The 26,245-nt window shown below is 54.4% G+C and overlaps 2 protein-coding genes across 2 annotated transcripts; one reads left to right on the top strand and one right to left on the bottom strand.

Moving 5' to 3' along the window:
* The first annotated feature begins 1,161 nt into the window (after positions 1–1,161).
* INO80E (INO80 complex subunit E) lies at positions 1,162–8,784 on the top strand. The gene is given in 8 exon segments (XM_084224266.1): positions 1,162–1,267; positions 2,386–2,456; positions 3,932–3,984; positions 4,074–4,149; positions 4,779–4,830; positions 4,928–5,047; positions 5,824–5,850; positions 5,852–8,784. Coding segments are annotated over 8 exon segments (696 nt in total). The 5' UTR covers positions 1,162–1,183; the 3' UTR covers positions 6,065–8,784.
* Positions 8,785–10,108: 1,324 nt separating this feature from the next.
* LOC311164688 (myc-associated zinc finger protein-like) lies at positions 10,109–20,915 on the bottom strand. The gene is made up of 4 exons (XM_084224228.1): positions 20,363–20,915; positions 13,693–13,756; positions 11,608–11,773; positions 10,109–10,254 (listed from the first exon to the last, which is right to left on the bottom strand). Exons 1-4 carry the CDS (start codon positions 20,902–20,904, stop codon positions 10,166–10,168), a joined length of 861 nt encoding a protein of 286 aa, XP_084080354.1. The 5' UTR covers positions 20,905–20,915; the 3' UTR covers positions 10,109–10,165.
* Between the last annotated feature and the right edge of the window lie 5,330 nt (positions 20,916–26,245).

Raw genomic sequence — 26,245 nt, 5'->3', positions numbered from 1 at the left:
TTCCTCCCCAATTTTCTTCATCTCCTCCTCCTCCTCTTCCTCACTCTCAATTTTCTTCCTCTTTTCCTCATTTCCCCCAATTTTCTCCTCCTCTTCCTCCTCCCTCCCAATTTTCCCCTTTTTCCCCCCATTTTTCCCAATTTTTTCTGATTTTCCCCCATTTTCCTCCCTCTCCTCATCCCCGCCCTCCCTTTTCCTCATTTCCACCTCGTTTTCCTCCATTTTTTCCCCGTTTTCCTCCTTTTTCACCCCAATTTCCCTCTCCTCTTCCTCCTCTCCTTCCTCTTCCTCCTCACTCCCATTTTTCCCGCCTTTTCTCTCGCTTTTCCCGCCTTTTCCGCCATTTTCCCGCCCTTCCATCTCTCCGCTAGGGGGCGCCACGATAGAGGCGTGGTCCCCGCTGGCCACGCCCCCTTCCAGCTCCGCGCATGCGCTCTCGGCCTCGCCCCAAAACGGCGCCCTGCGGAAGAAAAAAGGGCGGGGTCAAGCAGGGCGTGGTCGCCTCGGGGGCGTGGCCTGTTCAGGGCGTTGCCCCGAGGGGTCTCCCGTGCCTCCCCTCCCCCTCCCGGTACCGTTCGCAGCCGCTCGGCGCCGTCGCCGCCGCCATTTTTCAGCCCTCAGGGCGGCAGCCAATGAGGATTGAGATAAAAGACAGCGGGGCGGGACTTGTGGCGCGGGACCAGTGAGGAGAAGGCGCGGTAAACCCGGAAGTGCTTCAACCAATAAAGGCTGAAAAAAGGCCGGATGTAAATGAGCGACAGCAGAACGAGCCAATCAGAAGCTGCGGTGAGAAGCGCTGGCCAATAAGAGTGAAAGGAAGGAGGAAAAACATGCGGGAGTGAGCGGCAGCTTCTTCAGCCAATCACAATGCGTCTTTGAGCACCAACAGCCAATAAGAAGCAGCAGGAGGTGTGACAAAGCCGCTAAACCAATAGTGGCGAAGTAAAGGAGGGGAAACGTCCTAGCAGTGATTGACAGCAGATTTAACCAATAGAGTCCTAGCATTGTTAAAGCTTAACAAATCAGCAACAGAATAAGGCGGGACTTAACTCACCCACCCAATCACGATCGGAGAAGAACCCAGAAGGAGAAAGCGGAACTTCCGCATTGCCAACCAATCAGGCGGCGGCGCGGGAACCTAGCAACCAATGAGGAGCGAGGGGAAGGGCGGGGCTTGTCCGCCATGAACGGGGCGAGCGAGGGCGATGGCGCCGGCTACAAACGGCGCTGCCGGGCCCTGAAACGGCGCCTGAAGCTGCTGCTCTACGTGAGGGGCGGGGCCCGACGTGAAGGGCGTGGCCTAAAAAGGGCGGGAAGGAAAAGGGGCGGGGCTAAGCGTGAGGGGAGCCCGGGGGGGTCGGGGGGGGGGGGCGGGGGGGCGTGAGGGGAAATTGGAAAATTTGAGGGAAAAATTAAAAATTTGAGGGAAAAAATTGAAAATTTGGGGATGAAATTGAAAATCTGAGGGGAAATTCGGGGTGTTTGAGGGAATTGGGGGATTTGGGGGGGGAAATGATAAATTTGGGGGGAAAAAAGCTGAATTTGGGGGTTTAAAAAAGGCAAATTTTAGGGGGAGAAAGGTGGAATTTAAATATTAAAAAAGTCAAATTTTGGAGGGGGAAAAGCTGAATTTTAGGAGAGGAAAGTTCAAATTTTGGGGGAAAATGTTGGATTTTCAGGGTTAAGAAATTCAATATTTTAAGGAGGGGGAAAGGTAAAATTTAAGGATTAAAAACCCCGAATTTTGGAGGGAAAAAAAGCCAAATTTTTGAGGGTAAAAATTGAATTCTGGGGGGGAAAAAGTCAAATTTGGAAAGTAAAAATGGGAAATTTTGGTGGAAGAATGTGAATTTTGGGGGGGAGGAAATCCCCAGATTTTAGCGGGGAAAAGCTGAAATTTGGTGATTAAATAAAGCCAAAATTTAAGGGGGGGAAAGGTGAAGTTTAGAAGGTTAAAAAAGCCAAATTTGTGGGGTAAAAAAGGTGAATTTTGGAGGGGAAAAGTGCGAAATTTTGGATGGAAAAATGTGAATTTTTGGGGGAAAAAAAGCCCCAGATTTTAGCGAGGAAAAGCTGAATTTTGGTGATTAAAAAAAGCCAAATTTTGAGGGGGAAAAAGTGAATTTTGAGGGGTAAAAAGTAATAAATTTGGGGGTGGAAGAGCCAAATTTTTGTGGAAAAAATTTGCCAGATTTTAGGTGGAAAAGGTGAATTTTTTGGGGTTAAAAAAGTCAAAAATTGGGGTGAAAAAGGTGAATTTTGGGATGAAAAAGGTGAATTTTGGGGTAAAATCCCACGATTTTGGGGCTGTAATGTTTTCCCATCCCCCAATGTGGGGTGGGCGTGGCTAAAGAGGCCCCGCCCACCTTTTGGCTCCGCCCCCAGGAGCAGGAATGTTTCCAGGAGGAGCTGAGGAGGGCCCAGCGCAAACTGCTGAAAGTCTCGAGGGATAAAAGGTGCCAAAATCCCCCAAATTCACCCCAAAAATTCCCTTTCAAAGCCCAAATTCCTTTAACACCCAAAATTCCCAATTTTATTTTAAATTTTATTTTAATTTTTTGGGGTTATTTTTTCAAATTCCTTTTTTTTTGTTGTTTTTGTTTTTGTTTTATTTTGGTTTTAAAAATTATTTTTAATTTTTAATTTTCTGTAAGTTTCCCAATACTTTTTAAATTTTTTATTTTCATTTTCATTTTCATTTTCATTTTTTTTTTTAATTTCCCAAATTTTATTTTCTCTTTTTTTTTCCTTCCTTCAAATTTCCTAATTTTTCATTTTTATTTTTCATTTTTATTTTTCATTTAATTCCTCATTTTATTTTCCTTTTCCTTTCCAAATTTCCAATTTTATATTTGTGTTTTTATCTTTGTTTTTCTTACAAATTTCTCATTTTTTAAATTTTTAAATTTTTAATTTTCTTTCTTTTTATCCTTTCAAATTTCCCTACTTTTTCTTTTCGCTTTTAATTTTAATTTTCATGTCTCTTTCTATTTTTATTTCTATTTCTATTTCTATTTCTTTTTTATTTTAATTTCCATTTTGATTTCTATTTCTATTTTTATTTTCATTTCCATTTCCATTTCTATTTCTATTTCTCTTTTTATTTTCATTTTCATTTCCCTTTCCATTTCCATTTCTATTTCTATTTCTCTCTTCATTTCCATTTTCATTTCTATTTCTATTTCTATTTTCTTTTTTATTTCAATTTCTATTTCTATTTCTATTTCTCTTTTTATTTTCATTTCCATTTCAATTTGTATTTTTATTTCTCTCTTTATTTTCATTTCTATTTCTATTTCTCTTTTCATTTCCATTTCCATTTCCATTTCTATTTCTATTTCTCTTTTTATTTTCATTTTCATTTCCATTTCTATTTTTTTCTCTTTTTATTTTCATTTTCATTTCAATTTCTATTTTTATTTCTCATTTTATTTTCATTTCCATTTCCATTTCTATTTTTATTTCTATTTTCATTTCCATTTCCATTTCTATTTCTATTTCTCTCTTTATTTTCATTTCCATTTCTATTTCTATTTCTATTTCTCTCTTTATTTTCATTTCCATTTCCATTTCTATTTCTCTTTTTATTTTCATTTCCATTTTCATTTCTATTTCTATTTCTTTTTTATTTTCATTTTCATTTCCATTTCTATTTCTATTTCTATTTCTCTTTTTATTTTCATTTTCATTTCCATTTCCATTTCTATTTCTCTTTTTATTTTCATTTCCATTTTCATTTCTATATTTATTTCTCTTTTTATTTTCATTTTCATTCCTATTTCTATTTCTCTTTTTATTTCCATTTCCATTTCCATTTCCATTTCTATTTCTCTCTTTATTTCCATTTCCATTTCCATTTCTATTTATATTTTTCTTTTTGTTTTCATTTTCATTTCCCTTTTTTCACCCAAATTCCCCAATTTTTCCTCAGTTTCCTCCTGGATCGGCTCCTCCAGTACGAAAACGTCGACGATGATTCCTCAGGTACCTCAAAAGGGGGCGGGGCCAAAATAAAATCACTTCCTGCTCTGGCCCCGCCCCCTCCTCTCTGATTGGCTCCTCCCCTTCCGCAGACTCTGAGGCGACGGCGTCGTCCGACAACAGCGACGGCGACAACGCCAAGGGGGCGGAGCCAACGCCCGCCAAGAGGTCAGGGAGGGGTTAAAAGAAGCCAAGATGGCCGCCGGGGTGGGCGTGGCTTTAAGAGGGTGGGCGGAGTGGGCGTGGCTTAGAAATGGCAGCTCGAGGGTTGGGTGGGGTTTCAAAATGGCGGATCTTGGAGGGAGTGGGGGTTCAAGATGGCTGCCAGGAGTGGGTGGGGCTTAAAGTGCAGGTAGCTTCAAAATGGCCGCCGCACTTGTGGGAAGAGTTTCAAGATGGCTGCCGAAAGTGGGCGTGGCTTCAGCACGGCCTCTCCCATAGGGAAGGTGGGAAATTCAAGATGGCTGCCACTGGAAGTGGGTGTGGCCACACCCATAAGTGGGTGGAGCACTTGTGTGGGTAGGATTCAAGATGGCTGCCGTTATTGGCAGTCAAAATCCAAGATGGCGGCCTCCAGGAGGGTCAAAATCCAAGATGGCGGTCGTCAAGGGGGTGAAAAACCAAGATGGCTGCCATCATGGGGGTCAAAATCCAAGATGGCTGCCCTCCTGGATGTCTAAATCCAAGATGGCCGCCATGATGGAAGTAAAAGTCCAAGATGGCCGCCATCCTGGAGGTCAAAATCCAAGATGGCTGCCCAAAGTGGGCGTGGCCAACGCTCTCCCTTCCCCCCACAGGCGCCGCTCGCCCTCCCCTCCCCCCTCGGCCTTTGGCCCCTCCCCCTACATGGTGAGTGCCCCTCCCCCACCCTAAACCCCTCCCCCTTTTAAAGCCCCGCCCCCTTTTGGGAAGTGGGCGTGGTTTAACCTTTGCTCCTCCCCCCAAGATGGCGTCGCCGCCCTACAGCCCCTTTCCGGCGCAGTTCCCGCCCCTCCCCGCGCAGGGGGGCGGGGCCAGGCCACGCCCCTCCCCCGCCCGGCGCAGCAAAGGAACACGGAGGGGGCAGGTAAGGGGGCGGGGCTAAAGGGGGTGTGGCCAAATGGGGAGGGGCTAAAGGGGTCAATGTGGGTGGGGCAAAGTGGGGGGGCACAGAAAGGGGGCGGGGCTAAATCAAGAGGGGGGAAAGGGGGAGGGGTCATTTAAAGGGGGTGGGGCTAAAGGGAGAGGGGGAAAGGGGGAGGGGTCAATGAAGGGGGTGGGGCTAAAGGGAGAGGGGAAAGGGGGAGGGGTCACTGAGGGGGGTGGGGCTAAAAAGAGAGGAGGAAAGGGGGAGGGGTCACTGAGGGGGGTGGGGCTAAAGGGAGGGGGGAAAGGGGGAGGGGTCAATGAAATGGGGCGGGGCTAAAGGGAGAGGGGGGAAAGGGGAGGAGTCAATGAAGGAGGTGGGGCTAAAGGGAGAGGGGAAAGGGGGAGGGGTCACTGAGGGGGGTGGGGCTAAAGGGAGGGGTGAAAGGGGGAGGGGTCAATGAAATGGGGAGGGGCTAAAAGGAAAGGGGTAAAGGGGGCGGGGCTTAAGGGGGAGGGGCCAAAGTGGGTGGAGTCAATGAGAAGGGGGAGGGGCAAAGGAGAGAAAGGGGGGGGGTCACATAAAAAGGGAGGAACAAAAGGGGGAGGGGCCACTGAAAGGGGGAGGGATCACACAAGGGTCATTGGGAGGGGGAGGAGCAAAAGGGGGAGGGGTCACTGGAAGGGGGTGGGGTCACTAAAAGGGGGAGGGGCAAATGGGGAGGGGTCACTCATTGGTCACTCCTCACTGACCCCTCCCCCTCTCTTCTCCCCCAGCCTCCCCCCGCCCCTCCCCCTCTGCCCTTCGGCGGGGGGCGGGGCAGGGGCGGGTCTGTCCGGTGGGCGTGGCCCCGGCTCGCCCCTCCCCCCGCCGGCGCTGGCCCCGCCCCCTGCCCCTCCCCCCGTCCCCCCCACGCTCCCGCGGCGCCTCCTGAGCGACCCCGGGGAGGGGGAGGGGGAGGGCAGCGATGACCCCCTGGACGGAGACGACGAGCTGGTCATCGACCTGCCCGAGTGACCACTGAGTGACCACTGAGTGACCACTGAGTGACCACCGAGTGACCATTGAGTGACCATTGACCATGGAGTGACCGCTGAGTGACCATCGACCTGCCCGAGTGACCAGAGTGACCGCCGAGTGACCATTGACCATGGAGTGACCAGAGTGACCATCGAGTGACCATCGACCTGCCTGAGTGACCAGAGTGACCACTGACCATGGAGTGACCGCTGAGTGACCACTGACCTGCCCGAGTGACCGCTGAGTGACCACCGAGTGACCACTGACCATGGAGTGACCAGAGTGACCATCAAGTGACCATCGACCTGCCTGAGTGACCACTGAGTGACCACCGAGTGACCACTGACCATGGAGTGACCAGAGTGACCATCAAGTGACCATCGACCTGCCTGAGTGACCACTGAGTGACCACCGAGTGACCACTGACCATGGAGTGACCATCGAGTGACCATCGACCTGCCGGAGTGACCAGAGTGACCACCGAGTGACCAGAGTGACCACTGACCATGGAGTCACCATCAACCTGCCCGAGTGACCAGAGTGACCACCAAGTGAGCAGAGTGACCATCGACCTGCCTGAGTGACCAGAGTGACCACTGACCATGGAGTCACCATCGACCTGCCTGAGTGACCAGAGTGACCACCAAGTGATCATTGACCTGCCCGAGTGACCACTGAGTGACCACTGAGTGACCACTGACCATGGAGTGACCAGAGTGACCATTGACCTGCCCGAGTGACCACCGAGTGGCCACCGAGTGACCACTGACCATGGAGTGAACATCGACCTGCTTGTGTGACCACTGAGTGACCACTGAGTGACTACTGACCATGGAGTGATCAGAGTGACCACCGAGTGACCATCAACCTGCCCGAGTGACCACTAAGTGACCACCAAGTGATCATCAACCTCCCTGAATGACCCTGGAGTGACCAACTGACCATTGAGTGGCCACTTGGTTATCTGAATCTCTGAGTGACCACAGAGTGACCATCAGTCTCCCTGAGTGACCACAGGTCATTGATCTCTTGGAGTGACCACAGAGTGACCACATTGACTTCCCCGAATAGGTCACTGACCTCCTGAAGTGACCAACTGACCACTGAGTGACCGCTGGTCATCGGCATCCTGGAGTGACCCTTCCCCAGTTGGTCATCGAGATCTTGGAGTGACCACTGAGTGACCATTGGTCATCAATCAGATGGAGTGACCACTGAGTGACCACTGACCATGGAGTGACCGCTGAGTGACCAATGAGTGACCATTGGTCATTGATTGGATGGAGTGATCACTGAGTGACCATTGACCATGGAGTGACCACTGAGTGACCACTGAGTGACCATTGGTCATCGATCGGATGGAGTGATTGCTGAGTGACCACTTACCATGGAGTGACCACTGAGTGACCATTGGTCATCGATTGGATGGAGTGATTGCTGAGTGACCATTGACGATGGAGTGACCGCTGAGTGACCACTGATCACCGAGTGACCACTGAGTGGACAGTGATCTTGGCTTGACCACTGACCACCGAGTGACCCTTGGAGTGACCACTGAGTGACCAGTGACCACTGAGTGACCAGTGACCACTGAGTGACCACTGAGTGACCACTGAGTGATCATTGGTCATCGATCTGATGGAGCAATCACCGAGTGACCGCTGAGTGACCGTCGGTCATTGATCTGATGGAGTGACCGCTGAGTGACCACTGACCACCGAGTGACCACTGAGTGATCAGTGACCATGGAGTGACCACCGAGTGACCAGCGACCATGGAGTGACCATTGAGTGACCATTGGTCATTGATTGGATGGAGTGACCACTGAGTGCCCACCGAGTGACCAGTGACCATGGAGTGCCCACTGAGTGACCACTGGCCACTGAGTGACCACTGAGTGACCAGTGACCATGGAGTGACCACTGAGTGACCATTGGTCATGGATGTGATGGAGTGACTGCTGAGTGACCACTGACCACCCAGTCACCCTTGGAGTGACCACTGAGTGACCATTGGTCATTGATCTGATGGAGTGACCACTGAGTGACCACTGAGTGGCCACTGATCACTGAGTGACCCTTGGAGTGACCACTGGCCACTGAGTGACCACTGAGAGACCAGTGACCATGGAGTGACCACTGAGTGACCACTGAGTGACTGTTGGTCATTGATCTGATGGAGTGACCTGAGTGACCGCTGAGTGACCACTGACCGCTGAGTGACCACTGACCACCGAGTGACCACCAAGTGACCAGTGACCATGGAGTGACCGCCGAGTGACCACTGGTCATCAATCTGATGGAGTAATCACCAAGTGACCACTGAGTGACCCCTGACCACCGAGTGACCACTGAGTGACTACTGAGTGACCAGTGACCATGGAGTGACCACTGAGTGACCATTGGTCATCAACCTGATGGAGTGACCACTGAGTGACCACTGATCACTGAGTGACCCTTGGAGTGACTATTGGCCACTGAGTGACCACTGAGAGACCAGTGACCATGGAGTGACCGCTGAGTGACCATTGGTCATCGATCTGATGGAGTGACCACCGAGTGACCACTGAGTGACCACGGACGGAGACGGAACCACCGAAAGATTTTGGGGGGAAATTTGGGAATTTTTGGGAAGGAAAAAAAACCAACAAAAAATTGAGGAAAAAAATCGAAATTTTGGGAAAATTCCGACAGAACCGGGCAAGAAAAAATTCCGGGGATTTTAAAAAATTTGGGGGAAAAAAAGAAAATTTTAGGTAAAATTTGAAGTTTTGGGGGAGAAAAAATTGATTTTTTTGAGTGAAAAAAAAAGGAATTTTGGAGGGAAATCCAAAATTTTTTTGGGAAAAAATCCAAAATTTTTGGAGAAAAAAAATCCAAAATTTTGGGTGGAATTTTAGGTGGAAAAAATGAAATTTTGAGAAAAAAATCCTTTTTTGTGTGTGTGTAAAAAATGGAATTTTTTGGGGGGGAAAAGAGATTTTAAAAGAAAGAAATGGATTTTAGGCAGGAAATAAAAAGATTTTGGAAAAATTGAAATATTTTATGAAAAAATTTGTGGGTTTAGGGAATAAAAAGTGGTTTGGGAGGTGAAAAATGTGAATTTTTGGGAAAAAAAGTCAATTTTGTGGTAAAAATTTAAAAACTTTTGAGAATGTTCTTCAGTTTGGGGTGGAAAAATCCAAATTTGGGTTAAAAAAGTCTCAATTCGGAGACAAAAACAATTAATTTTAGGAGAAAAAAATTTAATTTTGGGCCAAATTTCTAAATTTTGGGTAAAAAATTCCCAGTTTGAAGAAAATATCTCAATTTTTGGGCCAGAATTGCCCATTTTAAGTCAAAATGTTTCAATGTGGGGTCAGAATTTCCCAATTTGGCACAAAAAAAATTCAGTTGTGGGCAAAAACTTTAAATTTTGCTTCAGAATTATCAAAAATGGGCAAAAAGTTAAAAATTGGGTCAAAACGTGCAAATTTTTTGTTAAAAATATCAATTTTGGGTTGAAAAATCTCAAATTTTCACAAAAAAAAATCTGAATTTTACATGTTCATGTCAGTTTTAGATTAAAAAATTGAAATTTTGGATAAAAAAAATCGGTTTTAGGTGTAAAATTCTGAATTTTGGGCCCAAAAGCTGCAAAAAAAATTCCCAATTTTGGGTTAAAATTGCCAACTTTTATTGGGAAAACTTCAACTCTTGTGCCAAAAATGTAAATTTTGGTTTAAAGATGAAAAACTTTGATGAAAAAAATTCAATTTTACGTTAAAAACTCTGAATTTTTGGTCAGAAATGTTTCATTTTGAGGCAGAAAAATTTCATTTTTTGTCCAAAAAATTCTCAATTTTGGATCCAATTCCAACCTGCGTGTGGCTATGACGTCACCACTGTTTGACCCCGCCCCCTCCATCCCACCAATCCCAGCCCTTCCCCATACAAAGTGGGCAGAGCCTCTTTTCACACCAATTTTTTATTGGTTGGCCCTGCCCCTCCCCCTCCCCCCGTTTGGGGGCGGGGCTTGAAGGGGGGAAATGGGCGGAGCTTGAAGGGTGAGGGAGGGGTTTTGGGGGGTGGGGGAGGGGCGTGGTTGGCCCCTCCCCCCTCACCAGCCCTGGCTGCCCCCGGGGGTCCCGTCCAGGGGTGGGGGAGGGGCGGGGGCGGGGCTTGGGGAGGGGGCGGGGCAGCTGGAACCTGCATGGGGGGGGAGGGGAGAGAAAATAAAAAGGGGGAGGGGTCAAAGGGGGTGCTCCTCCCCCAACGTTTTAGCCCCTCCTCCACCCTCCTGGCCCTTCTCCCTTTGGCCCCTCCCTTTGCATTTTAGCCCCTCCCCCACTCTTAGAGCCCCTCCCCCTCTTTAAACCCCTCCCCCTCTCTTTTAGCCCCTCCTCCACCCATTTAGCCCAGTCCCAAATTCCCAGGGCCCCTCCCCCACCCTGACCACAAAAACTCCTCCCCAAACCCTCAGGCCCCTCCCCCACAGGCCACACCCACTTAGGCCACGCCCACTCGAGCCTCTCTAGCGCCCCCTAGCGGCCACAATTCATTTCTTCCTTTTCCCTCCCCCACTAACCCCACCCACTGACCCCTGACCCCTCCCTGAGTGACCACTGACCGCACCCACTGACCACACCCACTAACCACACCCATTTAAGCCCCTCCCACACCCCCATGCACATCAGCGCCCCCTGCTGGCCACAAACTGATTTCTCCCCCAAACTGACCACTGACCCCTCCCTGAGTGACCACTGACCACACCCACTGACCACTGACCCCTCCCACACTGACCACACCCCTGACCACACCCACTGACCACACCCTATATAAGCCCCTCCCACACCCCCATGACCTTTAGCGCCCCCTGCTGGCCACAGAACCCTTTCTCCTTTTCCCCTCTCCCACTGACCCCTCCCCAAGTGACCATTGACCACACCCACTGACCACACCCATTGACCACTGACCACGCCCATTTAAGCCCCTCCCACACCCCCATGCACTTTAGCGCCCCCTGCTGGCCACAAACCCTTTCCCCCTTCACCCTCCCCCAATAACCACTGACCCCTCCCCGAGTGACCACTGACCACACCCACTGACCACACCCACTGACCACACCCATTTAAGCCCCTCCCACACCCCCATGCACTTTAGCGCCCCCTGCTGGACACAAACCCTTTCTCCTTTTTCCCTCCCCCACTGACCACTGACCCCTCCCTGAGTGACCACTGACCACACCCCCCGACCACACCCACTGACTACACCCATTTAAGCCCCTCCCACACCCCCATGCACTTTAGTGCCCCCTGCAGGACCCAAACAATTTCTCCCCCCGCTGACCACACCCACTGACCCCTGACCCCTCCCTGAGTGACCACTGACCACACCCATTGACCACACCCACCGACCACACCCATTTAAGCCCCTCCTACCCCCCCATGCACTTTAGCGCCCCCTACTGGACCCAAACCCTTTCTCCCCCCACTGACCCCTCCCCGAGTGCCCGCTGACCACACCCCCCGACCACGCCCCCTCCCCTCTGACCCCGCCCACCTCTGGGGGCGGGCTGTCCGCGGGGGGCGGGGCCGTGCACCCGCAGGTGGTCGCTGACGTAGGCGGCGCTCAGCAGCTTCCCGCAGACGTGGCACGGCACCTTGTCCTCGTGCCGCACGGCGTGCGCCCGCAGCCGGTCACGCGTGGCAAACGCCGCCTCGCACGTCTGGGGGGTCAGTCAGGGGTCAGGGGGTCACTCAGGGGTCACTCAGGGGTCAGGGGTCACTCAGGGGTCACTCAGGGTGGCGGATGGGGGAGGGGCAGGGCACCTTGTCCTCGTGCCGCACGGCGTGCGCCCGCAGCCGGTCACGCGTGGCAAACGCCGCCTCGCACGTCTGGGGGGGCAGTCAGGGGTCAGGGGGTCACTCGGGTGGTCAAGGGGTCAGTCAGGGGTCATTCGGGTGGTCAAGGGGTCACTCAGGGGTCATTCAGGTGGTCAAGTGGTCAGTCGAGCGGTTAAAGGGTCATTTAAGGATGTTTGGGGTCAGTCAGGGGTCATTTGGAGGGTCAAGGGGTCAGTCAGGGGTCAGTCATGGGCTCAAGGGGTCGCTCAGGGGCTCAAGGGGTCACTCGGGTCACTCAGGTGGTCAAGGGGTCACTCAGGGGTCATTCAGGTGGTCAAGGGGTCACTCAGGGGTTGTTTGGGGTCACTCAGTGGGATCAGGTTGGGGTCACTCGTTTGAGGGATCAAGGGGTCACTCAGGGGTCAGTCATGGGCTCAAGGGGTCACTTGGGTGGTCAAGGGGTCACTCAGGGGTCACTCAGGGGTCAGGGGGTCACTCAGGGGTCACTCAGGGTGACGGATGGGGGAGGGGCAGGGCACCTTGTCCTCGTGCCGCACGGCGTGCGCCCGCAGCCGGTCACGCGTGGCAAACGCCGCCTCGCACGTCTGGGGGGGCAGCCCGAGGGTCAGGGGTCAGTCAGGTGGTCAAAGGGTCAGTCAGGGGTCAGGGGGTCACTCAGGGGTCATTCAGGTGGTCAAGGGGTCAGTCAGGTGGTCAAGGAGTCACTCAGGGGTCACTCAGGCGGTCAAGTGTTCAGTCGAGCGGTCAAAGGGTCATTTAAGGATGTTTGGGGTCAGTCAGGGGTCATTTGGAGGGTCAAGGGGTCAGTCAGGGGTCAGCCAGGGGCTCAAGGGGTCACTCAGGGGTCACTCGGGGGTCAGGGGGTCACTCAGGGGTCACTCAGGATGGCGGATGGGGGAGGGGCAGGGCACCTTGTCCTCGTGCCGCACGGCGTGCGCCCGCAGCCGGTCACGCGTGGCAAACGCCGCCTCGCACGTCTGGGGGGCGGTCAGGGGTCACTCAGGGGTCACTCGGGTGGTCAAGGGGTCAGTCAGGGGTCACTCAGGGGTCAGGGGGTCACTCAGGGGTCATTCAGGTGGTCAAGGGGTCATTCAGGGGGTGCAAATGTCCCTCGGAGGTTGTTCGGGCGGTCAAAGGGTCATTTAAGGATGTTTGGGGTCACTCAGGGGTCATTTGGAGGGTCAAGGGGTCAGTCAGGGGTCAGTCATGGGCTCAAGGGGTCACTCAGGTGGTCAAGGGGTCACTTAGGGGTCATTTGGGTGGTCAAGGGGTCAGTCAGGGGTCAATTAGGGGCTCAAGAGGTCAGTCAGGGGTCACTCAGGGGGTGCAAACGTCACTCGGGGTTGTTTGGGTGGTCAAAGGGTCATTTAAGGATGTTTGGGGTCACTCAGGGGTCAGTCAGGGGCTCAAGGGGTCACTCAGGGGTCATTTGGGTGGTCAAGGGGTCACTAATGGTCACTCAAGGGGTCACGGGGTCACTTGGGGGTTGTTTGGGGTCACTCAGTGGGATCAGGTTGGGGTCACTCGTTTGAGGGATCAAGGGGTCACTCAGGGGTCAGTCAGGGGCTCAAGGGGTCACTCAGGTGGTCAAGGGGTCACTCAGTGGTCAAGAAGTCATTCAGGGGTCAAGGGGTCATTCAGAGGTACTGGGAAGCCAGAGGGGGTTGGGGTGTGGTCAGCCAGGCGTGTGGTCAGTGGGCGTGGTCATCTGTTAGTGGGCGTGGCCAGCTCTCAGTGGGTGTGGTCAGATGGTGGGCGTGGTCAGTGGGCGTGGCCTCACCTGGCACTTGAAGGGCCGCTCGGTGGAGTGAACCTGCCGGACGTGGCTGTTCAGGTGGTCCGGCCTGCGGGAGTGACCGGCAGTGACCAGTGGTGACCAACAGTGACCAGTGGTGACCACCAGTGACCAATGGTGACCATCACTGTGGCCAGTGACTGACCAGTGTCACCAGTGACCATCAGTGACCAATGGTGACCAACAGTGACCAGTGGTGACCACCAGTGACCAGTGGTGACCATCGGTGCAGCCAGTGACTGACCAGTGTCACCAGTGACCAGCAGTGACCACCAGTGACCAATGGTGACCACCAGTGACCAGCGGTGACCATCGGTGTGGCCAGTGACTGACCAGTGTCACCAGTGACCAACAGTGACCACCAGTGACCAACGGTGACCACCAGTGACCAATGGTGACCACCAGTGACCAGTGGTGGCCATTGGTGTGGCCAGTGACTGACCAGTGTCACCAGTGCCACCAGTGACCAATAGTGACCACCAGTGACCAATGGTGACCATTGGGGACCAACGGTGACCAGCAGTGACCAATGGTGACCAGTGGTGACCAATGGTGACCACCAGTGACCAGTGGTGACCATCGGTGACCACCAGTGACCAATGGTGACCACCAGTGACCAGTGGTGACCATCGGTGCAGCCAGTGGCTGACCAGTGTCACCAGTGACCAGCAGTGACCACCAGTGACCAATGGTGACCACCAGTGACCAATGGTGACCACCAGTGACCACCGGTGACCATCAGTGTGGCCAGTGACTGACCAGTGTCACCAGTGCCACCAGTAACCAATAGTGACCAGCAGTGACCAATGGTGACCATCGGTGTGGCCAGTGACTGACCAGTGTCACCAGTGACCAACGGTGACCACCAGTGACCAATGGTGACCAGCAGTGACCACCGGTGACCATCGGTGTGGCCAGTGACTGACCAGTGTCACCAGTGCCACCAGTGACCAATAGTGACCACCAGTGACCAATGGTGACCACCAGTGACCACCGGTGACAGTGACCATCAGTGTGGCCAGTGACTGACCAGTGTCACCAGTGACCAATGGTGACCAATGGTGACCAGCGGTGTGGCCAGTGACTGACCAGTGTCACCAGTGACCAATGATGACCGACTGACCACCAGTGACCAATGGTGACCATTGGTGTGGCCAGTGACTGACCAGTGTCACCAGTGACCAATGGTGACCAATGGTGACCAGCGGTGTGGCCAGTGACTGACCAGTGTCACCAGTGACCAATGATGACCGACTGACCACCAGTGACCAATGGTGACCATTGGTGTGGCCAGTGACTGACCAGTGCCACCAGTGACCATGGCGATGTCCCCAAGTCCCACCAGTCCCACCATCACCCCAATGGCCACCGTGACCCAAGGATGACCCCAAATCCCAACGATGACCAAACCCCACCATGACCCGATGACCACCAAGACCCAATGACCACCATGGCCCAATGACCACCATGACCCACTGACCACCATGGCCCAAAGATGACCCCAGACCCCACCATGACTCGATGACCACCATGACCCACTGACCACCATGGCCCAATGACCACCATGGCCCACTGACCACCATGACCCAATGACCACCATGACCCACTGACCACCATGGCCCAATGACCACCATGGCCCACTGACCACCATGACCCAATGACCACCATGACCCACTGACCACCATGGCCCAATGACCACCATGGCCCACTGACCACCATGACCCAATGACCACCATGACCCACTGACCACCATGGCCCAATGACCACCATGACCCACTGACCACCATGGCCCAATGACCACCATGGCCCACTGACCACCATGACCCAACGATCACCCCAAACCCCGCCATGACCACCATGACCCACTGACCACCATGACCCAATGATGACCCCAAACCCCACCATGACACAATGACCACCATGACCCAATGACCACCATGGCCCAATGACCACCATGGCCCAACGATGACCCCAAACCCCACCATGACCCCAAGACCCACCATGGCCCAATGACCACCATGGCCCAACGATGACCCCAAACCCCACCATGACCCCAAGACCCACCATGACCCAATGACCACCATGGCCCACTGACCACCATGACCCAACGATGACCTCAAACCCCGCCATGACCACCATGACCCGATGACCACCATGGCCCAACGATGACCCCAAACCCCACCATTACCCAATGACCACCATGACCCAATGACCACCATGGCCCAACGATGACCCCAAACCCCACCATTACCCAATGACCACCATGACCCAATGACCACCATGGCCCAACGATGACCACAAACCCCACCATGACCCCAAGACCCACCATGACCCAATGACCACCATGGCCCAACGATGACCCCAAACCCCACCATTACCCAATGACCACCATGACCCAATGACCACCATGGCCCAATGACCACCATAGCCCAACGATGACCCCAAACCCCACCATGACCCACCATGACCCAATGACCACTAAGACCATGACCCAACGATGACCATGACCCAAAGACCACTATGACCATGACCCAACGATGACCAAGACCCAATGACCACTATGACCATGATCCAATGATGACCATGACCCAATGACCACTAAGACCATGACCCAATGATGACCATGACCCAATGACCACTAAGACCATGACCCAATGATGACCATGACCCAATGACCACTAAGACCATGACCCAACGATGACCATGACCCAAAGACCACTATGACCATGACCCAACGATGACCACGACCCAATGACCACTAAGACCATGACCCAATGATGACCATGACCCAATGACCACTATGACCATGACCCAATGACCACTATGACCATGACCCAATGATGACCAAGACCCAATGACCACTAAGACCATGACCCAATGATGACCAAGACCCACCATGACCATGACCCAACAACCACCATGACCCAACCATGACCTCAAGATCCACCATGACCATGAGCCACCATGACCCAACAACCCAACGATGACCAAGACCCAAAGACCACTAAGACCATGACCCAACGATGACCATGACCCGATGACCACTATGACCATGACCCAATGATGACCATGACCCAATGACCACTAAGACCATGACCCAACGATGACCATGACCCAATGACCACTAAGACCATGACCCAACGATGACCATGACCCGATGACCACTATGACCATGACCCAATGATGACCATGACCCAATGACCACTAAGACCATGACCCAACGATGACCATGACCCAATGACCACTATGACCATGACCCAATGATGACCATGACCCAATGACCACTAAGACCATGACCCAATGATGACCAAGACCCAATGACCACTAAGACCATGACCCAATGATGACCAAGACCCACCATGACCATGACCCACAATGACCCAACGACCGCCATGACCCAACAACCCAACGATGACCCCAAACCCCACCATGACCATGACCCAATGACCACCATGACCCAACCATGACCCAACCATGACCTCAAGACCCACCATGACCATGACACACAATGACCCAACGACCACCATGACCCAACCATGACCTCAAGACCCACCATGACCATGAGCCACCATGACCCAACAACCCAACAATGACCATGACCCAACAATGACCCCAAACCCCACCATGACCCCAAGACCCACCACAACCCAATGGCCACCATGACCCAACAACTCAACTATGACCATGACCATGACCCAACGATGACCTCAAACCCCACCGTGACCCACCATGACCCAACGATGACCCAATGACCGCCATGACCCAACAACCCAACGATGACCCCAAACCCCACCATGACCCCAAGATCCACCACGACCCGATGACCCACCATGACCCAATGATGATCCCAAACGCCACCACGATCATGACCCAATGACCACCACAAGCCAACAATGACCCCAAACCCAACGAAGACCAAGACCCACCATGACCCAACAACCCAACGATGGCCATGACCCAACCCAAGAATGACCTCAAATCCTCCATGACCAAGCCCCACCATGACCCAATGACCAGCACGAGCCAACAACCCAACAATGACCCAACAACCCAATGATGACCCCAAACCCTCCATGACCAAGCCCCACCATGACCCAATGACCACCATTATCCAACAACCCAACAATGACCCAACAACCCAATGATGACCCCAAACCCTCCATGACCAAGAGCCAACAATAACCCCAAACCCCACCATGACCATGACCCAATGACCACCATGACCCAATGACCACCATGACCCCAACCCAACGACCCCAAACCCTACCATGACCACGATCCAACAATGACCTCAAGACCCACCATGACCATGACCCACCATGACCCAATGACCACCATGAAAAAACAGTGACCTCAAACCCAACGATGACCATGACCCACCATGACTCCAAACCCCACCATGACCATGACCCACCATGACCCCAACCCAACGATGACCATGACCCACCATGACTCCAAACCCCACCATGACCATGACCCACCATGACCCCAACCCAACGATGACCCACCATGACCCCAACCCAACAATGACCCCAAATCCCACCATGACCAAGACCCACCATGACCGACCAACCCAACGATGACCATCACCCCAACCCAACGATGACCACGACCCCAACCCAACGACGACCACGACCCTCCATGACCCCAAACCCCACCATGACCCAACAATGACCCCAACCCAACGATGACCATGACCCACCAACCCAACGATGACCATGATCCACCATGACCCCAACCCAATGATGACCATGACCTACCATGACCAAGACCCACCATGACCAAGACCCTCCATGACCCAATGACCACCATGACCCAACGATGACCCCAACCCAACGATGACCATGACCCACCATGACCCACCAACCCAACGATGACCATGACCCACCATGACCCCAACCCAACGATGACCATGACCCACCAACCCAACGATGACCATGACCCACGATGACCCCAACCCAATGACGACCATGACCCACCATGACCCCAACCCAACAATGACCAAGACCCACCATGACCCCAACCCAACGATGACCATCACCCACCATGACTCCAAACCCCACCGTGACCAAGACCCTCCATGACCCAATGACCACCATGACCCACCATGACCCCAACCCAATGATGGCCATGACCCCAACCCAATGACGACCATGACCCATCATGACCCCAACCCAACAATGACCATGACCCACCAACCCAACAATGACCATGACCCACCATGACCCCAACCCAACGATGGCCATGACTCACCATGACCCCAACCCAACAATGGCCATGATCAACCAACCCAACGAAGGCCATGACCCACCATGACCCCAACTCAACAATGACCATGACCCACCATGACCCCAACCCAACGACGACCATGACCCACCATGACTCCAACCCAACGATGACCATGACCCACCAATCCAACAATGACCATGACCTACCATGACCCCAACCCAACGATGACCATGGCCCACCATGACTCCAAACCCCACCATGACCATGACCCCAACCCAACGATGACCATGACCCACCATGACCCCAACGCAATGACCACCATGACCGCAACCCAACGCCGCCCACAACCCACCATGACCCTAACCCGGCGATGGCCATGACCCACCATGACCCCAACCCAATGATGACCATGACCCACCATGACCCCAACCCAATGATGACCATGACCCACCATGACCCCAACCCAACAATGGCCATGACCCACCAACCCAACGATGACCATGACCCACCATGACCCCAACCCAATGATGACCATGACCTACCATGACCAAGACCCACCATGACCAAGACCCTCCATGACCCAATGACCACCATGACCCAACGATGACCCCAACCCAACGATGACCATGACCCACCATGACCCACCAACCCAACGATGACCATGACCCACCGTGACCCCAACCCAACGATGACCATGACCCCAACCCAACGATGACCATGACCCACCAACCCAACAATGGCCATGACCCACCAACCCAACGATGGCCATGACCCACCATGACCCCAACTCAACGATGATCATGACCCACCATGGCCCCAACCCAACGATGGCCATGACCCACCATGACCCCAATTCAACGATGGCCATGACCCACCATGACCTCAACCCAACGATGACCATGACCCCAACCCAACGATGACCATGACCCACAATGACCCCAACCCAACGATGACCATGACCCACCATGACCCCAACCCAACGATGGCCATGATCCACCATGACCCCAAACCCCACCGTGACCAAGACCCGCCATGACCCAATGACCACCATGACCCACCATGACCCCAACCCAATGATGGCCATGACCCCAACCCAATGACGACCATGACCCATCATGACCCCAACCCAACGATGACCATGACCCACCAACCCAACAATGACCAAGACCCACCATGACCAAGACCCACCATGACCCCAAACCCCACCATGACCCACCATGACCCCAATCCAACAATGACCCCAAATCCCACCATGACCAAGACCCACCATGACCGACCAACCCAATGATGACCATCACCCCAACCCAACGATGACCACGACCCCAACCCAACGCCGCCCATGACCCACCATGACCCCAACCCCACCATGACCCAACGATGACCCCAACCCAACGCCGCCCACGCCCCGCCGCGCCCCGCGCCCCACCTGGAGAAGCTCTTCCCGCAGTGCCCGCAGGCGTAGGGCTTGTGCACGTGTCCCTGGTGCGAGCGGACGTGCGAGGCCATCCTGTCCTTGCGCTTGAAGCGCTGCTGGCACACGGGGCACTGGAAGGGCCTCTCGTCCGTGTGCGACAGCCGGTGCCGTTTCAGGTGGTAGACGTCCCGGAACGCCTTCCCGCACGTGTCGCACGCGTGGCTCTTCCGCGCCGCCGACGCCGCCGACGCCGCCGCCGCGCGCTTCGTCCCCGCCGCCGCGCCGTCGCCGCCTCCCGTCCCCTCCTCTCCTCCCGCCTGAGGGGCGCCGGTGGCGTCCAGGAGGTCTTGGGGGAGGGGCAGCAGGGTGGGGGAGGGGCGCGGGGCGCGCTTGGCGGCGGCGTTGGGGACGTTGGCGCCGCCGCCGTGGGTGGCCTGGTGGCGCCGCAGGTTGTAGCCGTTCTTGAACTCCTTGGCGCACAGGCCGCACACGTAGGGGGCGCCCTTGCCCTTCCGCGGGGGCGGGGTCAGCGGTGACGTCGCCGGTGACGTCATGGCCGGCGGAGGTGTTGTTTCCGGGGGTGACGTCGCGGCGGGTTTGAGGGGGGAGGGGTCGATGGTGGGAGGGGGAGGGGCGGCGGCGGGGGGAGGGGGGGGAGGGTCGGGGGTTGGGGGGGGTGGGGGGAGGGGCAGGAGGTCGACGGGGAGGGGGGAGGGGGGAGGGGGAGGGGCGGCGGCGGCCTGGGGAGGGGGGGAGGGGAGAGAGAGGTGGAGCGGTATGAACCGGTTTGGACCAGTATAAACCAGTTTGGATTAGTATAAACCGGTTTGGATCAGTATAAACCAGTTTGGACCAGTTTAAACCGGTTTGGACCGGAATAAACCCATTTGGACCAGTATAAACCAGTTTGGATCGGTATAAACCAGTTTGGATCGGTATTAACCGGTTTGGACCAGAATAAACCCATTTGGACCAGTATAAACTAGTTTGGATCAGTATAAACCAGTTTGGATCAGTATAAACCAGTTTGGATCGGTATAAACCGGTTTGGATGAGTATAAGCCAGTATGGACCAGTATAAACCAGTTTAGATCAGTATAAACTGGTTTGGATTGGTATAAACCAGTTTGGATCAGTATAAACCAGTTTGGATCAGTATAAACCAGTTTGGACCGGTATAAACCAGTTTGGACCAGTTTAAACCGGTTTGGATTGGAATGGATCAGTATAAACCAGTTTGGACTGGTACAGACCAGTATGGACCAGTTTGGACTGGTGTGGACTAGAATGGACCAGTATAAACCAGTTTGGACCAGTTTGGGTGAGTATGGGCCAGTATGGACCAGTATAAACCAGTTTGGACTTGTATGGACCAGTATAAACCATTATGGACCAGTATAAACCAGCTTGGACCAGTTTAGACCAGCATGGACCAGTTTGGACTGGTACGGACCAGTATAAACCAGTATGGACCAGTATGGGTCACTATAGACCAATATGGACAAGTAAAACCAGTATAGGTCAGTAAGAGAACCAGTATAAACCAGTATGGACCAGTATGGAGCACTAAGGACCAGTTTAGACTGGTATGGCTCAGTACGGACCAGTATAAACCAGTACGGACCAATTTAGACCCAGTATGGACCAGTTTAGACTGGTATGGCTCAGTACGGACCAGTATAAACCAGTACGGACAAATTTAGACCCAATATGGACCAGTTTAGACTGGTATGGCTCGGTACGGACCAGTATAAACCAGTATGGACCAATTTAGACCCAGTATGGACCAGTTTAGACTGGTATGGCTCAGTACGGACCAGTATAAACCAGTACGGACCAATTTAGACCCAGTATGGACCAGTTTAGACCAGTAAGGACCCGTATGGGTCGGTACAGACCAGTAAAACCAGTATAGACCAGTATGGGTCAGTATAGACCAGTACAAATCAGTATGGACCAGTAACACCAGTAACAGCTCCCAGTGCTCCCAGTAACACCAGTATGAGCCTCCCCAGTGCTCCCAGTACCGGCTCCTTCAGCCCTCCCAGTGCTCCCAGTAACATCTCCCAGTTCTCCCAGTACAAACCCACACAAGTGTCCCTGTCACCCCCAGTAACACCAGTAACAGCTCCCAGTGCTCCCAGTAACACCAGTATGAGGCTCCCCAGTGCTCCCAGTACAGAGCAACACCGGTGATCCCATCACCCCCAGTGCCACCAGTGCCACCAGTAACAGCTCCCAGTGCTCCCAGTAACACCAGTAACGGCTCCCAGTGCTCCCAGTAACACCAGTAACGGCTCCCAGTGCTCCCAGTAACACCAGTAATGGCTCCCAGTGCTCCCAGTCCCGGCACCCTCAGCCCTCCCAGTGCTCCCAGAGCTCCCAGTTCAGAGCGACACCGGTGTCCCCATCACCCCCAGTGCTCCCAGTAAAACCAGTATGAGGCCCCCCAGTGTCCCAATCAACCCCAGTGCTCCCAGTGCTCCCAGTACAAACCCACACCAGTGTTCCCAGTGTCACCAGTCCCACCAGTAACAGCTCCCAGTGCTCCCAGTACAAACCCACATTGGTGTCCCCATCACCCCCAGTGCTCCCAGTAACACCAGTAACAGCTCCCAGTGCTCCCAGTGCCACTGGTGTCACACCAGTGCTCCCAGTATAAACCCACACCAGTGTCCCCATCACCCCCAGCATCACCAGTGCTCCCAGTAACAGCTCCCAGTGCTCCCAGTAACACCAGTAACAGCTCCCAGTGCTCCCAGTGCTCCCAGTGCCGGCACCCTCAGCCCTCCCAGTGCTCCCAGTGCTCCCAGTCCAGAGAGACACCGGTGTCCCCATCACCCCCAGTGCTCCCAGTAAAACCAGTATGAGGCCCCCCAGTGTCCCCATCACCCCCAGTGCTCCCAGTATAAACCCACACCGCTGTCCCCATCACCCCCAGTAACACCAGTGCCACCAGTAACAGCTCCCAGTGCTCCCAGTGCTCCCAGTACAAACCCACACCAGTGTCCCCATCACCCCCAGTGCTCCCAGTAACACCAGTAACAGCTCCCAGTGCTCCCAGTGCCACCGGTGTCACACCAGTGCTCCCAGTATAAACCCACACCAGTGTCCCCATCGCCCCCAGTAACACCAGTAACAGCTCCCAGTGCTCCAAGTGCTCCCAGTGCTCCCAGTACAAACCCACTCCGGTGTCCCCGTCACGCCCAGTACCACCAGTGCCACCAGAAACAGCTCCCAGTGCTCCCAGTGCTCCCAGTAACAGCTCCCAGTGCTCCCAGTACCGGCACCCTCAGCCCTCCCAGTGCTCCCAGTGCTCCCAGTACCGGCACCCTCAGCCCTCCCAGCCCTCCCAGTGCTCCCAGTATAAACCCACACCGGTGTCCCCATCATCCCCAGTGCTCCCAGTGCTCCCAGTATAAACCCACACCAGTGTCCCCATCATCCCCAGTGCTCCCAGTGCTCCCAGTATAAACCCACACCAGTGTCCCCATCACCCTCACCCCTCCCAGTGCTCCCAGTATAAACCCGCACCAGTGTCCCCATCACCCCAGTGCTCCCAGTAACAGCTCCCAGTGCTCCCAGTACAGAGCGACACTGATGTCCCCATCACCCCAGTGCTCCCAGTACCGGCACCCTCAGCCCTCCCAGTGCTCCCAGTACTGGCACCCTCAGCCCTCCCAGTGCCACCAGTACTCCCAGTATAAACCCACACCAGAGTTCCCATCACCCTCAGCCCTCCAAGTGCTCCCAGTGCTCCCAGTATAAACCCGCACCAGTGTCCCCATCACCCCCAGTGCTCCCAGTAACAGCTCCCAGTGCTCCCAGTATAAACCCCCACCAGTGTCCCCATCACCCCCAGTGCTCCCAGTAACAGCTCCCAGTGCTCCCAGTATAAACCCGCACCAGTGTCCCCATCACCCCCAGTGCTCCCAGTAACAGCTCCCAGTGCTCCCAGTACAGAGCGTCACTGATGTCCCCATCGCTCCCAGTGCTCCCAGTATAAACCCACACCAGTGTCCCCGTCACCCCCAGTGCTCCCAGTGCCACCAGTGCTCCCAGTATAAACCCACACCAGTGTCCCCATCGCCCCCAGTGCTCCCAGTGCTCCCAGTGCCAGCACCCTCAGCCTTCCCAGTGCTCCCAGTGCTCCCAGTATAAACCCACACCAGTGTCCCCATCACCCTCAGCCCTCCCAGTGCTCCCAGTGCTCCCAGTATAAACCCACTCCAGTGTCCCCATCACCCTCAGCCCTCCCAGTGCTCCCAGTGCCGGCACCCTCAGCCCTCCCAGTGCTCCCAGTGCCACCAGTGCTCCCAGTATAAACCCGCACCAGTGTCCCCATCACCCCCAGTGCTCCCAGTGCTCCCAGTCCCATCACCCTCAGCCCTCCCAGTGCTCCCAGTGCTCCCAGTACCGGCACCCTCAGCCCTCCCAGTGCTCCCAGTGCTCCCAGTCCAGCCCCACCCCGCTGTCCCCACCCCCCCCAGTGCCACCCCCACCCCTCCCAGTCCCTCCCAGTCCCCCCAGTCCGAGCCTCCCTCCCCCCATCCCCCCCCCCAAAACAGCCCCACCCCCCTCCCCCCCTCCCCCTCCAGCGCTCCCAGTCCGATCCCCCACCCCTCCCCCACCCCACCCCTCCCCCCCCCCCAGCAGCGCCGCCCCTCCCCCCACCTGGAAGATGAAGCTGCTCCAGTTCGCGGGGTCCATCTCGCGACAGTCGCGACCGAATCGCGACCGAATCGCGGCCGGGGAGGAGGAGGAGGAGGAGGGGGAGGCAGAGGGGGAGGGGAGGGGGGAGGGGTGGGGGGATCGGGTGGGGGGAGGGGCGGGGGGCTCTGAGGGAGGGGGGGGGAGGGAGAGCGGCGTGAGGGGAGAGGTGGGCGGGGCTTCAAAGAGGGGGGCGTGGTCGGCAGCGAGGCGGTGATTGGGCGCGGCGCGCCCGCGGCAGGCGATGATTGGGCGGGGCGATGTTAGCCACGCCCCTCCATCGCCCCTGAGGGGGAAGCCACGCCCACCGCGGGTTTCCCGCCCTGCCGCCGCTCCCGCGCGCCACAAAATGGAGGCGGCCGCGCGACCCCCGCCCCTCAGGAAAGGAGGGCGCTGATTGGTCGGGACACGCCCACGAGGAGGGGGGGAACCAATCAGGAGGCAGCGCGGCGGAGGCGCCATGTTGGGAGAGCGTTGTCATGGCAACCGCGGGGCTGATTGGTGATTGGGTGAGACAGGAGGGGGTGGGGGGATAAAACCACGCCCCTCATCAATAAAGCCACGCCTTGTTGATTAATTGGTTATTAATTAATTATTAATGGCGCGCCCGCGGGGTTGTGGCCACGCCCTGTCCGTGACCCCGCCCCCGTCCCTCCAGGCCACGCCCACCGCCGCCGTTTTCCCGCCATTTTTCCTCCCCTCAGGAGCCGCCGCCATTTTGAGCCCCCCCGGCCCCTCCCGCAACGGCGCCAAAATCGCTCAAAATTCACCCAAAAATTCACCAAAAATTCACCAAAAATTCACCCAAATCCCCCAAATCCTCACCGGGATCCTCAAAAAAGCGTTTAGATCCCAAAAATTCCCCCTTTCTGAGCCAAAATTTGACTTTTTCCATCCCAAACCTGCTTTTTTTAACCCCAAATCCACATTTTTACCCCCAAAAATCCACTTTTTTTTTACCCCAAAATCCACAATTTCTCTTTAATATCCGATATTCTCCCCCTAAACTCTTCATTTTTACTCCAAAAATCCACTTTTTTTGTCACATGGACATTTTCCCCCACAAGATCCGACTTTCTCCCCCCAAATCCTTTTTTCCCCTAAATTAAAATTTTAATCCCTCAAATCCCCCTTTTCTGCCCCAAAATTCACATTTTTCCCCAAAATTCAACTTTTCCCCCCAAA

Source organism: Fringilla coelebs (assembly GCF_963513975.1).
Source record: "Fringilla coelebs genome assembly, chromosome: 35".
Classification (NCBI taxonomy): domain Eukaryota; kingdom Metazoa; phylum Chordata; class Aves; order Passeriformes; family Fringillidae; genus Fringilla; species Fringilla coelebs.
The sequence above is the reverse complement of the archived record's forward strand: the minus strand, read 5'-3'. Positions and strand labels throughout refer to the sequence as shown.